Source organism: Marmota marmota, unplaced genomic scaffold (assembly GCF_001458135.2).
Source record: "Marmota marmota marmota unplaced genomic scaffold, marMar, whole genome shotgun sequence".
In the NCBI taxonomy this organism is placed as follows: Eukaryota; Metazoa; Chordata; class Mammalia; order Rodentia; family Sciuridae; genus Marmota; species Marmota marmota.
In genome coordinates this window covers 1,118,409-1,135,512 of record NW_026000102.1, presented here as the reverse complement: position 1 = coordinate 1,135,512, position 17,104 = coordinate 1,118,409, and the positions used below count along the sequence as shown (strand labels likewise).

At 50.4% G+C, this 17,104-nt stretch overlaps 3 protein-coding genes across 3 annotated transcripts in view; 1 reads left to right on the top strand and 2 right to left on the bottom strand.

Annotated features, from left to right (window-relative positions):
* The window catches only part of Mtor (mechanistic target of rapamycin kinase), a 117,197-nt gene extending 116,138 nt beyond the window's left edge, over positions 1 to 1,059 (bottom strand). The window contains exon 1 of the mRNA XM_015501391.2: positions 917 to 1,059. The gene's annotated coding sequence lies outside the window, so the exon portion shown is untranslated. The remainder of the gene's footprint in view (positions 1 to 916) is intronic.
* Positions 1,060 to 3,329: 2,270 nt separating this feature from the next.
* Positions 3,330 to 11,828, top strand: Ubiad1 (UbiA prenyltransferase domain containing 1). Its single transcript, XM_015501390.2, has 2 exons — positions 3,330 to 4,190; positions 11,196 to 11,828. The coding sequence occupies exons 1-2, from the start codon at positions 3,662 to 3,664 to the stop codon at positions 11,681 to 11,683; spliced, it is 1,017 nt and encodes a 338-aa protein (XP_015356876.1). The 5' UTR covers positions 3,330 to 3,661; the 3' UTR covers positions 11,684 to 11,828.
* Positions 11,829 to 12,898: 1,070 nt separating this feature from the next.
* Positions 12,899 to 16,298, bottom strand: LOC107155411 (protein KIAA0100-like). Its single transcript, XM_015501298.2, has 5 exons — positions 16,276 to 16,298; positions 15,934 to 16,154; positions 15,092 to 15,282; positions 14,876 to 14,975; positions 12,899 to 14,729 (listed from the first exon to the last, which is right to left on the bottom strand). The coding sequence occupies exon 5, from the start codon at positions 14,459 to 14,461 to the stop codon at positions 13,124 to 13,126; it is 1,338 nt and encodes a 445-aa protein (XP_015356784.2). The 5' UTR covers positions 14,462 to 14,729; positions 14,876 to 14,975; positions 15,092 to 15,282; positions 15,934 to 16,154; positions 16,276 to 16,298; the 3' UTR covers positions 12,899 to 13,123.
* Positions 16,299 to 17,104: the final 806 nt, after the last annotated feature.

Genomic DNA, 17,104 nt, shown 5'->3' with positions numbered 1-17,104 from the left:
GAATCCATGGGCATTTACCACTGAGCTACATCCCCAGACTTCTTGAGACTGTTTCATTAAGTTGCCCAGGCTGGCCTGGATCTTGCGATTCTCCGGTCTCAGCCTCTCCAGTAGCTAAGAATACAAGTGTGTTCCACCATGCGGGTCACAAAATTCTCATTTTTGAATCAATCTGTGAGGCACAGTGGAAAACCAAGAATAACTGGTGAACACTTTTCAAATACTACAATGCTGAGAAAAACACCGTAGAAAAAACCGCCTCCTCTTAGGGGAGAGGAAACCTAAGGATCCCGGGTAGTGTGTGTGTGTGTTTACAAGGAAGGAGGCCGACAAGGAATTTCTCTTCCCAGGAAAGATGGAGTGTGTCTTTTTAGGGTCCCAGGCCCCCAGGCCCCCAGGCCTTTGCTCCGGGCTGAACTCAGTGCAAGTACTCCAAGTCCAACGCCCCAGGGGTCCTGGTACTCCAGGGCTTAAGGGAGTTCCCTTTGGAAGGCTGAGCCGAGGAAGGCACCTAGCTCGGCACCCAACTCAGCCGGGGAGGCGTGCGCGGCGCTGCAGTGAGGCCGGCGCCCCCGAGGCGGGGTCCACCCTTCGCGGGCGGCTCAGAGGAACGGGTGATTGCGACCGGGAAGGAGACCCCAAGGCGCCGCGGCGGGGCCGGAGCTCACTGATGGCCGGCCTTCTCGGCGCCTGGCACGGCGGGCTGAAGGGTCTGGGATCTCCTGGGGGGCCCGGGGGGACGGGCACCGCCTCGCGGGGTGGGGATCAGGTGGCGTCCCAGTCGTGGGGCCAGTACTGAGGCGACTCCACGTTCCAGACGCGCGGCTTCCCCGGACTCCCCCCCCACGGACCAGGCTGGCGGTGAGTCTGGACATTCCGCCGCCTCGTAGGGGTCGGTGCCAGGCCCCAGACTCACCGCCCGGCTTCGGCCAAGGGCCCAGCTGCAGCCGCCAGCGCCCGTACCGCCGCCTCAGGCCCCCGGCCCCACCACCCGCCTTCCCCGCTGTCCTCAACGCCGGGAGGGAGAGAGGGCGGCCTTCCAGCCCTAAAGACCAATCGCAAGGCGTAAAAACAAGATAGACTGAAGCACACACCAATAGTGATGAAGGAGAAGTGAAGCTTCAGGACCCGGCTTCTCCAGGGGGCGGGGACTGTTCAAATAGACAAACCACGCGGCCAGTGGCAGGAGAAAGGTGGTTTAGATACACTCGGGAGAACCAATCGGTGGTGAGTTGATGTCTATCACTTCCACGCACACTTCCGGTGCATCGCTACTCTGATTCCCCTCTGCTTGGGGCAGTGGCGGTGTGGAATCAGCTGGTGGCTAAGATCCGTGGCGGGGGTTCGCGACCGCTCTCCCTGTGATTCTTGAGGAGAGGGTGTGAGCGTCGCACGCGCCCTCTAATTACTGCAGCAGCAGATGTACAGCCCCAGGGCTAGCTCTATTTAGTGGTTCGTGATTTTTGTTAAATTTAGTGTGCATTTGGAAATGTTTTTAGATTTTCTCACTTCCTGAAATCACGAGATCATCCTCGAGAAACCATTGCTAAGTTTTAACTAAAAGAACTAGTAAGTTAAAAAAAAAATCAAAGAACATCATTTTAAAAATTATTTGAAAAAAAAAAGAATAGAAAAAAGGAAAAAAAAAAGGAATTAGATTACACCTCTCTTGGTGGGGGGCGGGGGGCGGTACTGAATATTGAATCCAGGGGCCCTCTCCCACTAAGCCACCTCCCCAGCCCTTTATTTTTTTTATTTTAAGACAGGTTTGCTGAGACTGACCTGGAACTGGTGCTCTGCCTGCCTCCGGATTACCGGTGTGCACTACACAACTGGCTTGGTTTGGAATTCTTAAGTGATTTTTGAATAAAGGATCCCATGTTTTAATTTGCATTGGGCACTGCAAATTATGTAGTTAGTCCTATATACTTGTATGCTATATATATGCATTATAACTTACACTGATATAAATTATGTGTAGCACTCATTTTTACAAATAACATGTACGATATTCTTTATTGTAAATTCCATATTGCTAGTTTTCACAGTGTACTTTCTTTGATAATATGTATCTTCCCTGTGGTTGCAGTTAACCAATGAGTATAGTTCTGACACGAATGCTGGTTGATATTTTTTTTAATGTTAATCAGAAAGGGTAAGTGGGCTAATCAATAGATATGTCAGGACCTCACTAGTGTGGCAAGGCCATGAGCCATGAGAAACTCTGCTGAATTGGATAGAAGAATGATTCTTCAAATCTTTGGTGTCATTCACAATATAATACTACAGAGCAGACACACTTAAGTTTTATCTGCCTTATTAACTTTTTCGTTGCCACTTTCTCAAGTCTTAGCGACTTAACAGTTATCAAGCATTTGCTGATTTGCCTGGTGTAAATATTCCCACCCTGGCAGATTGCCAGCTGCCAACAAATGTGACTGAATGAAAAGTTGGGAAAAGGTAAACACAGTCCCCAGTTTTCAGTAGTTTGATTTATATTTTTTCAGCTTTACAGTGGTGCAGAAGCACACCATACAACCACAGTTTTCCACTTTCTGTGTTTAATAAATTACAGGAAATACTGGCCTGGCATGGTGGTGTACACCTGTAAACCCCATGACTAGGGAGGCTGAGGCAGGATTGCCAAGTTCGAGGCCAGTTCCAGCAACTTAGTATGGATCCTTCCTCAAAATAAAAACTTAACAATTAATAAAGAAAAAGGCTGGGGATGTAGCTTAGTCATATAGCACCCCTGGGTTCCATCCCAAATAAATGCATAACATGAGCTAGTCAACACTTCATTATAAAAAACATTTTATGTTAGACAATTTTGCCTAACTGTGGGCTAATGTGTTTTTGAGCGTGTTTAAGGTGGCAAGGCTACGATTCACAGGCTAGGTGTATTACTGAGTGTGTTTTCGATGTACAAGATTTTCAACGTAGGATGGATTCACTGGGACAACCGTTCCCATCGTAAGTCAAGCAGCATCTGTATTTCCACAAGGCAGACACACGCGGCATAACGGGAATAGTGTCAGCTCACAAGAGCCCAGTAAATTGTTGCATGAGTAAATTAGCGAATCCTATATGAATGAGCGAAAGTGCCCGCTAAATCGCAAAGCCCCGCGCCTTGGGGTCTCGGGATGCTAAATGAAGCTGTTCGCAGCAGTCGGGAAGCAGCAGGGCGGGGTGCGCAGGAGAAGTCGCGGATCCCGGGTTGCAGCGGGGTCCCGCCCCTCGGCCCCGCCCCACCCTCCTGCGCGCCTCGGCTCGGCTCCGCTCGGCTCGGCTCGGCTCCGCTCGGTCCGGCCCGGCCCTGCGCACGCCGCGGCCTCGGTTTCCGGGCGGGCCTCCTGAGGCCGGCGCACAAGATGGCGGCCCCGGCGGCTCGCTGGAGAAGGCCGAGGCGGGGTCTTGAGCTCTAGCCTCGGGCAGGGGGCCGGAGATAGGCCTCGCCTACAGGCGGGTGGTCGGGGCGGCGCCACCAGGCCTCGAGGAGTGCAAGTCCCGCTGGTTGCTGCCCCCAGCCCCACCGCCACTCAGCCCTGCCCCGGGTAGAACCCAAGAAAGTTCAGGCCCGGTAGCCCCGCCTGTCCTCGCCTCCGGGCGGTAACTGCGAGTGGCGCGCCGTTAGGGTTGATTTTAGCCACGTGCAGCCTCCATGGCTGCGTTGCAGGCCCCGGGGGAGAAGATTAACATCCAGACGGGAGAGACGGCCAAGGCCGGCGACCGCGACCCGCTGGGGAACGACTGGCCCGAGCAGGACAGGCCACCCCAGCGCTCCTGGAGGCAGAAGTGCGCCTCCTACGTGCTGGCGCTGAGGCCCTGGAGCTTCAGTGCCTCGCTCACCCCGGTGGCCCTGGGCAGTGCCCTCGCATACAGATCCCAGGGCGTCCTGGACCCTAGGCTGTTGGTGGGTTGTGCCGTGGCTGTCCTGGCTGTGCACGGGGCCGGCAATTTGGTCAACACTTACTATGACTTTTCCAAGGGCATTGACCACAAAAAGAGTGATGACAGGACCCTGGTGGACCGCATATTGGAGCCCCAGGATGTTGTTCGGTTTGGAGTCTTCCTCTACACCCTAGGTTGTGTCTGTGCCGCTTGCCTCTACTGCCTGTCCTCTCTGAAACTGGAGCACTTAGCTCTCATCTACTTTGGAGGCCTATCTGGCTCTTTTCTCTACACAGGAGGTAAGAATTGGCCTGTTTCCTGTGTTGCTGGTCTCAGTTGCATGTACTGGAAACTGCTGCTTTGCATAGGAATTGTAGACATAAGGAAGGTTCCTTCCTAAATTAGGCTACTTTATCTAAAATCTGTAATGTGTGGTTCATGAATGTTTTGAGAACAGTAAATTGTGAAGATCCTGGCTTGGATAGTGGGCTTGACTCTCATAGATGTATCGACATTTTGTATCTAGTTTCCATTTTGTTGAGCCAGTATTCTATAATACCACAGTTTCGAATTGTGGAATTAAATCTGTAGAGCTCAAAATTATATAGCTAATAACTTCCAGCTAGCTTGTTAGGTGACATCTCGTAGCAGACTGATTAAGGTGATGGGCAGTAGGGTTGGGCATTTAAGCCCTATTTATTGTGCTATGTACTAGTCTATGTACACCTAGTAGGCACAGATCCCTGCCCTTCTGGAACTTTTTATATTGGAGAGAGAAAGAAAAAAATAGATTGATCAGCATTCTGTTTTGCTCAGGACTAGGGGGGTTCCCTGGAAGTGGGCTTTTGTTGGTCATCCTACTTATAGTACAGTTATGTATTTCTAAATGGCGGGAATACATTCTGACAAATGTATCATTAAGCAATTTTGCCCTTGTGGGAATGTCATAATAGAGTATACTTATACAAACCTAGATGGTAAGGTCAGTCGCTCATATCGCCTCTTGATGCAGTCAAGAGACATGGTAGACATGAGACACATGAGGCTGCTGCTGGCATGATCCAGCATGCTATCTTATAGTAAACGTTCCTTTAATACATTGAAGAGTATACTCTTAAAAATAATGGTAAAATAGTACCCCCACTCCCAGTACTGGGGATTGAACCCAGAGATGCTCCCATTGAACTACATCCCTAGTCCTTTTATTTTATTTTATTTTATTGAGACAGGCTCTTTCTAAGTTGCTGAAGCTGCCCTGGAACTTTCTATCCTGCCTCAACTGGGACTATGGGCTGTTTAATCTTCTTTTGTTTTCTTAATCCATTTTAATCCTGTGAGACCATCTTTCCATATTTGGTTTTGGTTCATCATTGACTGAGTGTTGTAGTGTTGTTTTGCAGCCCATGATATGAGAGGTGATAAGTGATTTAGTGGTGGAAAAGTAGAACAGAGAAGGGGCACCCAAGTTACTATTTTAAGTAGTTTGTTCAGGGTGAGCCTCATCAAGACTGAAGCAGGTAAGAGGTGAGGGAGTTGGCTACACAGATATCTGGGGGAACAGCATTCTAGGAGAAGGGGACAGCAAGTCCTAAGTGCCTCCAGGCAGGAGTGGGCCCGAAGAGTTTGAGGAACAGTAAGGAGTCCAGTTGGTGGAAGGGGTTTGGGGAGGGGAGAGAGTCACAGATTAAATGGGCTTTTTAGGCCACTGGACTTTATTCAAGTGGAGAAACCATTGCAGGTTTTTGAGTAATTGAGTGATATGATGTGACTTCATGTTTTAAAAGACTCTCTGACTAAGGTAATGAAAATGGATAAAGGGGAGTAGGCCAAGAGTAGAAGAGGGAAGACTAAGCAGAAAGCTCTTGAGTAATCCAGGCAGGATGTTTGGATCTTGCCTTGGGTCAGGGTGGTGGTGGTGGGGAGTGATTCTGAACACATTATGAAGCTAGGCAGGGTTTGCTGATGGGTTGGGTGTGAGGTTGAGAAAATCAGAAATTAAGCATAACTCAAAAGTTTTAGCCTGAGCAACTGGGAGATAAAGTTGATAACATGTGAGATGGAGAAAGGCAAGGCTAGAATAGATTAGGGGGGATCAGGAGATTGGAGCTCTAACTGCCATTAAGATATCCAAAGTCAATCTCTTGACAGATGTCAAATCGATAGTTGGATTTATAGAGAGGTCAAGTTCAGAAATGAGATCTGGTTAGAGATGAAGGTACTTGGAAGTCATTGGCCTTTAGGTGAAGTTGTAGGACTGAGCCAGATTATGAAAGGGGGCAGTGTTGGTAGAAAAGAGTTGAAAACCAGGACTGAGCCCAACTTAAGAGGTGGAGGAGATAAGAAGGACAAGGTAAAGGGGACTGAGAATAAGCATCTAGAGAAGTAGGAGAAAAGCCAAGGGACCAGGGTGTACTGGCAGTCAGTTTTAAATTTTGGGCAATTTAAAACATTCAATAAAGGAAATTACTAGAAAGCTATGAAAAAGTATAAGATGGTAATAGTGAAGGGAAGAGGCCCTTGGTATAAGTTGGCTTTCTGTTACTGTAACAAAATACCTGAAATAACCAACTGAAAAAGAAGAAATGTTTATTTTGGTCCTACAGTTTTGGAAGTTTCAGGCAATGGTTGGTTGGCCCATTGCTTTTTGGCCTGTAGTGAGACAGTACATCTTGGTGGGATGTACTTTCCTTTGTGTGGCAAAGGAAATCTCTTTACCTCATGGCCAAGAAGGAAAGAGAACAAGATGAAGGGGCTGGGCACCCAAGATTCCCTACAAGGACAAGTTCCCAGGGACTGAAAAACCTCCCACAAGGTCTCACCTCTTAAAGATTTCCCACCTGCCAGTACACTATGGGCTAGAAACCAAACCTTTAACACTGTGCTTTTGGGGGGGGGGGGACATTTATCCAAGCTGTAGCACTTCCTTGGAGCAGGTGACATTTAAGCTAAGACTTGAAGCCTAAGGAGGAGGCCAGAATTGGAGTCTGATTGCAGTGATTGTTTCAGGGCTGACAGGCCGGCAAGTGCAAATGTCCTGGGTGGGAGGGAGCTTCACAGTGTATAGGATCTTCCAAAAGGCCAGTGTGGTCCAGAGGAGAATGAGATGCTGGTCTCAGAGTTCTTCGTCTGCTCTCCTGACTGCTAGCTATTCACCAACTTCCCGGCCCAGTCCTATCTCCACTTACTTCCTTGGTGACTTTAGCCAGTCTCATGACTTCATATACCATCTAGTAACCTGGCAACTGTCATGCTCCAACCTTTTTTTTTGGCAAGGGAGGGTGCCTGGGGTTGAACTGGCCTCACGTGTGGCCCTGTGCTACCATTGAGCTACACCAGCCCATATCCATTTCTTAGCAACCCTAGAGGTCTCAGATATCGCCAGCTTAACATGTCTGAGATCAAATTCTGATCTCCCCAATGATGCCTGCTAAACCCACAGCTTTTCCCACAGCTGCCCCTCACCCACTCATCCCACCTCCTGCAATCCCCACTCTGTGTGTGGAACCCAGAGGTTGGGCCAGTCCTCTACCACTGACCTCCAGCCACTCCCTGCCAACTTCCTACCATCACCAAGATCACCTCTCCCTGGACGATTGTGGCAGGCTCCTAACTGGTCTTTTTGCATCTTCCCTGGGTCTTTCTGGTGTTCCCAGATGAGCAGCCAGAGGAGCTGTTAACATATGGCCCTTGGTGGGTCCTCTGCTGGGAGCTCTTCAGTGTGGCCCGCCTCATTTGGACCTGCCTCCTCCTCCTCCGTTCCTCCTGCCCACTCTGAGCCAGTCACCCTGCTTTCCTTGTGGGCCTGGAACCTGCCAGCCATTGCCTGCCTCAGGACCTAGGCAGGTGCTGTTCTCCAGTTGGGAACGCTCTTCTCCATCTACCTCACCTCCTCCACCGTTTGCTCAAACACCAGCTTCTTTGTAGGCCTTGCCTTCTACTTGTTGAAATCATCCACCTTCCCCATGCAGTCCCTCTACCCCAGTGTCGTCCCCGTGGCTCTTCTCTGCTTTATTTTTCGGCACAGCACATATTACTTTCCAACGTGCATGTAAAATACTTACTGGGCTGATCCTTTCCCGTGACGGTGCGTCTTTTTGTTCTCACCCTCAGTGCCCAGCATGGCGCTAGCATGTGGTGCTTAATTAAAAGCTCTCACCAAATGAACAAGTGGGGACCCTTTGAAGATACTGAGTGATGGCATGGTCTGATATACCTGTTTTAAACATTGGCTTTTTGATGTCTAGTTGACATGCAGTGAAAGGCACAGCTCTGCAGAGTTGCAGTTTGGTGATCTGGACCTGTGTGTACAGCTGCGGAACCCATGCCCTTATCGTGAGGCAGAACATTTGCGTTACCCCAGAAGCTTGCTGGGCTCTCCTGCAGTCCCACTCTGTCCCACTGGTGTAGAGTACCGTGCGGGTGCCATTCCGTGAGGACCATGCGTGTCTTGGCCGCGTGCTTCAGTGTGCTTCAGGTCTGGCTTTTGCCCAGGGTGAGGTTTCAGAGCTCTGGTTGTGACTGGTGGTGGCTCCCTGCAGTGCTGTGCGGTTCCAGCTGTGAGCCTACCTCAGTCTGGGTCTGTCCTCCGTTCAGGGCCTCTGGCGGTTCCCGGGTTCTGGTGTTAGGACTGCAGGTTCATGCTCAATCTTTGTGGATATTCGCTTTCTTTTCTCCTGGATAAGTGCCTCGAAACGGACCCGCTGGGGCTCAGGGCGGGTGATGTTGATTTTGTGAGAACTCCAAGCTCTTTTCTGAGGTTGTCCTGCGTGTTCCCACTACTCTCAGTTCCACGTGAGACTTCCGGGGGCCTCGCATCCTTGCCCACCTTTGATTCATGTCTGAGCAGGTAACTGTGGCTGCTGAGTAGAGCCCTGGCTGGCATTCACGGTGCTGGGTCATCAGAAGATGGTGCCGGGAGGGCTGCGAAGGCCTGGGAGAAACTCCCCGCGGGGAATCTCTGATCGGGCCCTAGTCAGGCCTCCCACACTCCAGCGTGTCGGGTGACCTCGGGGAGGTTATCGGACCTTCTCACTCGCAGAGTGGGCTGTGCTTGACTTCCGTGGAGGGCCTGTTTAAGTGGGTCACAGGTTTCCCTGAGGAGTGTTCTCCGAGGATCCAGCTGAAGGTCAAGGCCATTGCACTGCTGTTGCATTTTCTCCCACAGTCAGAAATGCAACCTGGGCTCAGAGCTGAGGAAAGAGGTGAGAAGCAGTGGCAGCGAGGGGAGACTCACGAGGCCTGGCGGGGAGTGCTCCTGCCTGGGTCTTCTTGGGCAGAGGAGTCCCTAGATGTGTGAGATTGCCGACACAGCAGCTTACTAACTCAGGCCTGGGCCTGGGGCTCTGCTTGAAGGAACCCTCTGGAGGACATGTCCTTAGAGGATCAAGTTACTAGTTAGCGCTCGGCTTGGGGCAGGGAGTTAGCTGCTGGTGCTGGAGAGCTCGGGGCCACGCCTGTGGTGCCTCTGGGTTGCTGCATTTTGAAGAACTGAGGGTGGTCAGTTAGCACCAGCACAGGTTCTTCTATGAGGATGAAATTAGGGGTCTGGATCCGTGGCTTCCGTGGTTGTCAATCCTCTGGAGACCATCGTCACTTACCACTTTGACCCTTTAAAATGTCATTGATCACCCAGTGACCCTGAGGCCACACCTATAGCTGATTAGGTCTGGAGGTGTTCTAGGCTCCTAGAGAAACGTAGGTGTGGATCTCCTCTTCCTGTGGGCAGCTGTCACCCACTCCAGGCTTCACGGGTCTCAGTGGGAGCAGGAGGGTTTTTGTGCCGTGCTCTGTGCTTGTGACTGCAGCTCTGGGTTCAGTTCAGCCCTGGTGCCCAGCACAGGGAGCGAGAGGGAACAGGCACAGGCCCTGGCCCTGTCCTCGGAACCGACAATCTGCTGGGAAGACAGAGATGACATAATTGGAGGTGTGAGATATAATTGGAGATGTGATGCGTGACACTTGGAAGTGGCGTGTGGCAGGCGTGTTCACAAGATGTGGCTTGGGGGGTCATGGGAGGCTATCTGGAGGAATGTTCTTAAAGTCTGAGGAGTGTGAAGGGGTTGCCAGGCAGAAAGAAGAGGCATGTGAGAGCAGGAAGGAGGGACTTTCACCAGAGGCCAGGCTGAAGGGGTGTAAGGTGTGTGTTGGGAGAAGCGGGGGTGGGCAGGCTCATGTTTTTAAAGGGTCACTGGGACTGCAGTGTGGAGATTAGGTGGGGGCATTATAAGATTGGAAGCCCCCTAGGAGGTTGTGGTGGTGGGGACATGAAGTGACCATGATTTGGACCTGGGAATGGAGTGAGCTGGGATAGAGCATAGCACCGGGGATGGAGGAGTGGAGGGTGGGTAGGTTAAAAGAAGTGGGTGAGGGGCTGGGGCTCAGTGGCAGAGCACTTGCCATGCACGTGTGGGGCAGTGGGTTAGATCCTCAGCACCACATAAAAATAAACAAATAAAATAAAGGCACGTGGTCCATCTACAACTACAAAAAAAAAAAAAAAAAAGACAAGTCGGGGAGATCAGCTTCAAAGTGGGAGGTGGGCGGAGCCATGGAGCCCTGACTTAGTTTTAACTTCCTGGGACCAGGCAGGGGAAGCTGGTGGCCTTGCTGCTTTATTCATTTTGTGGTGAACATTGATGCGGAAGTTTAGGGGCCTTAAAATGTCACTGTGATTCACTGGGAGTTTTAAAGGCAGAACAAGTCTCTGGAGATTGTGGGGAAAGGAAGAGGGATGTCAGAGGCTGGGATAGACTTCCTGCATCAGTGCAGGACTGATCTCAGTGCCTGGCGGGAGTTGGAGAGGTTGATAGAAACTAAAGAACTGGACTGTGAGACCGCTTAGGTCCTCCCTGGGCTCTTCTTTTGAACTGTACTTACTGGGAGCCTCATGTCCTTAGCTGCAGAACTTTGTCTTGGGGAACAGTAAGAGGGCAGACTTGGGTGTGTCCCCAAGCTGGCTCTGAAACTAACTGAGAATTCTCTCTGTGCCTGTGTCATTGGAAATGAGTCACATTTTGCTCTGGGGAACTGCGAGTGCCCACAGTCTTAAGATGCTTAAGAATTGAGCATCTCGGGGCTGAGGCTGTAGCTCAGTGGTAAAGTGCTTGCCTCACAAGTGTGAGAGGCACTGGGTTCAATTCTCAACACCACCTAAAAAAAAAGATACTGTATGTTCATCTACAACTAAATAAATATTAAAAAATAAAATTGAGCATCTGGCCAGCTGTGGCCCTCCCTGCCTCATGAGCAGCCTGTCTACCCCCCTCCTCGATCTCACATACTTCTCTGGGTTTTCTTGGCTGCAGGAATTGGATTCAAGTATGTGGCACTGGGAGACCTTGTCATCCTCATCACTTTCGGCCCACTAGCCGTGATGTTTGCCTACGCTGTCCAGGTTGGGTCCCTGGCGATTTTCCCTCTGGTCTACGCCATCCCCCTGGCCCTCAGCACCGAGGCCATCCTCCATTCCAACAACACCAGGGACATGGAGTCCGACTGGGAGGCGGGCATCGTCACGTTGGCCATCCTCATCGGCCCCACCTTCTCCTACGTGCTCTACAACACGCTGCTCTTCCTGCCCTACCTGATCTTCAGCATCCTGGCCACACGCTGCAGCATCAGCCTGGCGCTGCCCCTGCTCACCATTCCCATGGCCTTTTCTCTCGAGAGGCAGTTCCGCAGCCAGGCCTTCAACAAGCTGCCCCAGAGAACGGCCAAGCTCAACCTCCTGCTGGGGCTCTTCTATGTCTTTGGCATCATCCTGGCTCCAGCAGGCAGTCTGCCCAAGCTCTGAGGGGACCGGCAGCACCCGCGCAGCACGGCCCTTTTTCTTAGAACGCCGAAGTCCTAAGAAGCAAATGTGAACTTGGCAGGGCGGGTACTGAGCATGGGCTGTGAGCTCCTGTCTTTTTATATGATTATAGTGTTCTTAAAGGTGATCTGTTTTGTTTGTTTTGTTTTTCCCTGTTATGAAGAATCCTGAAAACTGCTGTGCCATCAGAAGAAGGCAGACTGGACAAGAGTCCTTGTTTTATGTGTGGTTTCCACTAGAGGGTGTTGTCAGGTCACTTTAAAATGTCTTGTTCCAGACAAAATGTCCCAAGACTGCAGGAGCTGCTGGGTGGCCTCCTATCCTGATGAGCCATCAGCTAGGCACAGTGCCCACCTATTGTCCTGGGCACATAGGACATGGTAGTAATTGGTGTCAGGGCCCATTAATATGGAGGGCACCTGTCTCTTACTCAGCACTCGTGTCCTGAAATATGCTGCTTGGGGGAGAAAGTCCCTCATTAGCAGCGTTGTGTGGTTCCTGGCTTTTTGCCTAAATTATGATTCAGACTCTTTTGTCCTTCATCTCTCCTTTTACTTATAGTCACAGTTGAGGAAAAGTGTCGTATCACCCTGCAGCAAGACAATCAAGTTAGGGACTGGGAAGAAAAAGCCCATCCTGAAGCAGCTGAGAAAAACCACTCTGCTTCTGGATAGAAATTAGTAGGGTGTCTCTTTCCCTTTGTTGAATCCACTAGAATGACAGGAAGAACTCCCAGCCTGCCGCAGTCTGGCTGGGCACAATCAGGAGCCACTTGTCAAAAGAAACTAACTTTATTTTTAGAACCACACAGGCCAAACAAAACAGCCTCTCAGGAAAAACCCTCAGAGCCTCAACTGCCACCACCGGCTTTCCACAAGCCTCTCTCTCCCACACAAGCTTCTCTCCACCTCCCACAATCCTCCTGCTCTTGAGGCTGATTGGCTGGGTCACGTGGGCGGAGCCAAAAAAGTCCCCCAGTGAGCAGCTCCGTGGTCTGAAAGGGCAGGGAAACAGCCCAATGAGCATCACCGCAGAGGAGCCAATCAGCTAGATGTTGCTGGGGCCGAGGAGCCAATCAGCTAGATGTTGCTGGGGCCGCTGTGAGCCAATCATCAGCCGGCAGCTGGAAGTTTGCTGGGGCCCCTTAGGCTGTGGCTCTCAACATCTCCCCCTCTCTGTTTAAACAACAAGCATGTGGCTTAATCTGAGTTGCTAGTTCGGGATCAATGTCATGGCTGTAACTAATATAGTACATTCGGCAATTACAACGTGAAATGATTCGCTGGACTTGTTGAGTTTGCTGGGCCTCAGCTGGATGGTTCCAATCTGTGATTGTGGTAACCATGCCTCCCACTGCTTGTCCGCTTTCCATCAACTCCTGCACAGAGTCCAGACTTCGCTGTCAGTGCTCCTCAATATTCTTCACCCTAACCAGAGCTGTCGGCCATCTTGCTCAGTAGGGCTACTTTCAGTAGTAGCAAAGTACTGCATGCCATCCAATAGGCAAGTCCAGGATGTCTTTTGCTTCAATGTGTCACCATACCAGGCCGGATGGTGTTGGCACTGCAACAATTGGGCTTTGGCAGCTGACACTATGACACAGCCTTCTGTCTCTGCTCCACGAAGAACCATCTGACAGTTGACCAGCTCAATAAGGCAGTTTCGGTTATATATGTCATCCGTCTGGCAGGCAGCAATGCCACACAATTGGTCACTCATACCTGACTCCTCTTCTGTGAATACTACAAACCTATCTGTCTCTTCAATCAGCTTCTGCAACATGTAAGCACCTCCTGATGATCCTTTATCAGGCCGTCCACTGAAGCTGGAAGTGTTGACATGAGGTGGGGTTGGGGTACTGGTCAGGAAACCCCGCTTTGGCTTTTTGGTTGACATCTGGGGATCAATCTTTAAACCCTTCAGGGCCTCAGTGGAGAGATTACATTTGAGTACAGCTGCCTTTTTGTAGCCATCATACAAACCAAAGGCAATGTCTCGATTGGTGGTTGTCCAGGAAATCCTTAAATCCACCAAATACAGCTGGTGTGTATGAAAGGCAGGATCACCATCTCTAGTGGAGGGCTCCTCCTCAGCAGTACGATTGCTATGCCGTTGATAGGTGAGGGAAGACAGGCTCAGCAGGTGGGTCTTTGTTACCAAGGGATCAAGGCAGTGATCAGCATTCTCTTCAGTGGGCGAGGCCATCAGGTGAACAGTCATCTGACTTAGGTCACTCACCATCTGGGTCACACTCCATTCAGAGATCAGACGCCGCATCACTGTGCCCGCTTGAGGTATAAGACGCTGAGTTCCTCGAGTGAATACATGGCCCTGACTGCACTCAATCTGGATACCCCGTTGCTGGGCAAATGAGGCCCAATAATGCACCTGTAGCTGTGGAAAGAGTGCAGTATAGGAAAGCTGCTTGTAATGCTGGCCAAGCTTTTTCTTGCTGGGTTTCAGATTATTGAAGAGCTTGCCCCTGCAGATAGGCCTTGTGACACTAGTCCAAGTTGCCCAGAAGTTTTGCATCCAGCGCAGGGTACTACTATATAGTAGAATTCGGGGCTGGGATATTGTCCCGCTGTGCCGAGTCAGATCCATCTTGATGGAGAGATTGAGGTTCTCAGAACGGAAGGCCCGGTAGGAGTCATGGAGCTGGCCCAAGGGCACCTCAGGCAGGAACTCTGGGGCCCTCAGAGTGACACTGTGGTGATCATGGGGATTCCCATGGCACAGCCACTGCAGGTCCAATGTCATGCAGAGGTCAGGCAGGTGAAGGAAGCAGCAGTCGTCATACTTAGAGGCTGTTCTCACGTTGATNCCTCCTCAGCAGTACGATTGCTATGCCGTTGATAGGTGAGGGAAGACAGGCTCAGCAGGTGGGTCTTTGTTACCAAGGGATCAAGGCAGTGATCAGCATTCTCTTCAGTGGGCGAGGCCATCAGGTGAACAGTCATCTGACTTAGGTCACTCACCATCTGGGTCACACTCCATTCAGAGATCAGACGCCGCATCACTGTGCCCGCTGAAAAAGGAGGCACACAAAGTCCATGCAGAATATTATGGAAAGATAAAGATAGTGTGAGTCATTAAGGGAGGAAAGAAATAGAACTAAGAAGGAGAAAAGGATAAGGAACAGGCTAGAGAAATGAAAGGAGTCTTTGATCTTACCTTGAGGTATAAGACGCTGAGTTCCCCGAGTGAATACATGGCCCTGACTGCACTCAATCTGGATACCCCGTTGCTGGGCAAATGAGGCCCAATAATGCACCTGGCAAGAAGAGAGTATGAGACTGAACAAAGGATGGCATGAGAGGGATGCATAAGAGATCCAATATAAGAATACTAGGGAAAAGGAACAGAGGATGTCAAAGGTCAGAGCCTGACCTGCAGCTGTGGAAAGAGTGCAGTATAGGAAAGCTGCTTGTAATGCTGGCCAAGCTTTTTCTTGCTGGGTTTCAGATTATTGAAGAGCTTGCCCCTGCAGATAGGCCTTGTGACACTAGTCCAAGTTGCCCAGAAGTTTTGCATCCAGCGCAGGGTACTACTATATAGTAGAATTCGGGGCTGGGATATTGCTGCAAAGGAAAGGACAGATATATTCTAGCTGAGGCTGAAACAGAGGTGATGTTAAATCCTTTCCTATCTTCAGGTATTAGAGGTTTAAAATCCCAAACAGCATACAGCCTTATATTCAAGTTTCTCTAGCACCTTCTTCTTTCAAGGATCTAAGTTCTTAGCTTTTAAATATTGCTATAGTCTGAATATTTGTGTTGCCCCTAAATTCTTATGTTGAAATCCTAAATCCCAATGTGATGGTATAAAACAGTTGGGAGTCTTTGGGAAGGATTAGATCACAGAAATGAAACCCCCAGGAATGGTATTAATGAGGCAAAAGGGAACTCAGTGACTCCTTCCACCATGTGTGAGGACACAAGAAGGTGCCATCTCTGAGGAAGAGGCCCTTACCAAACACTTCAACAACCAGTACCTTGATCATCAATTTCCCAGTCTTCAGAATGTGAGAAACAAATGTCTATTGTTTACAAGCCACCCAATTTATAGTACTATTATTTAGAGCCCCAAACACCAACCCTCTTCCCAAAAAAGGTCCTAACCCAAATTCTCCACTGTCCTTCTATTCCCTTTCTGCCTTCAAGCTTAAGTTTTCAGTGTCCAAGCCCATCCTCTAAGCCCTTCCTCCCCACTGCCCCGGGCCCAAGCCTCACTCCCGCTGTGCCGAGTCAGATCCATCTTGATGGAGAGATTGAGGTTCTCAGAACGGAAGGCCCGGTAGGAGTCATGGAGCTGGCCCAAGGGCACCTCAGGCAGGAACTCTGGGGCCCTCAGAGTGACACTGTGGTGATCATGGGGATTCCCATGGCACAGCCACTGCAGGTCCAATGTCATGCAGAGGTCAGGCAGGTGAAGGAAGCAGCAGTCGTCATACCTGCCTCACAACGGAGCCCCAGCCTTCAGTGACCTGTTCACTTGCCTCCCCTTGACTCTTCCCCTCTCCCTCCACCAGGAGTTCCCCGCCCCACTGAGGCCCCGCCCTTCATTCCACTCACTTAGAGGCTGTTCTCACGTTGATNCAAGAACATGCTACAATTGTGAACAAACAGGACATTTTAAAAGGAATTGCCCCATTGGAGGAGGGTTTAACAAAACTAGGTGTCAAAGGAGTAGAATACCAGGTATTTGCCCACGATGCCGTAGAGGGAGACATTGGGCTAATGAATGCCGTTCTCAAACCACCATAGAGGGTACTCCATTATCAAAAAACGAACAAGGACCAGGTGTTTATCCACGATATCGTGGAGAAAGGCATTGGGCTCCATTGCCAAAAAATGGACAGTGGGGCCCAATGCTCCGGGGCCCAAAACCACAAATATACGGAGCACTGGAGGAACCCAGCAACCCCATCAGGGTAGTGCCCAGGACACATTGTCCATCAGATCCCTCATCAGACAAACCAGAGGGAGCGCAGGGTTGGATATCTGCGCCTCCGCCAGAGCAGTACTAACTCCAGAGATGGGAGTTCAAATCATTCCCACAGGGGTGAAAGGACCTCTTCCCAAAGGAACAGTAGGCTTATAATTGGGACGCAGCTCTTCTACTCTAAAAGGACTTATGATAAGTCCTGGGGTAATTGATCCCGATTATGAAGGTGAAATAAAAATTATAGCCAGACTGCGGCACCAGCCCTTTTGATAACCTTCTGGAGCCTGGAAATTATAGAAGCCCGGCTGTCCCTGCAGGCTTCTTAGAGCCTGTGGTGATTTTCCTCTGAATTGCCTCTCCTAATTCTCTCCCCTGTGCACCCTGCACCCTGCGCCTCTGTCCAGTCCCTGTGTGTGTTTCCCATCTGTGGAGCCAGACTATTTGGCAACACCTGAG

Excerpts from the sequence above, each read along its gene's own strand:
- Ubiad1 (XM_015501390.2), top strand. The coding sequence starts at position 3,662 with ATGGCTGCGTTGCAGGCCCCGGGGGAGAAGATTAACATCCAGACGGGA. Across the intron at positions 4,191-11,195 it reads CTCTTTTCTCTACACAGGAG|GAATTGGATTCAAGTATGTG; the intron begins GTAAGAATTGGC and ends TCTTGGCTGCAG.
- LOC107155411 (XM_015501298.2), bottom strand. The coding sequence starts at position 14,461 with ATGACATTGGACCTGCAGTGGCTGTGCCATGGGAATCCCCATGATCAC.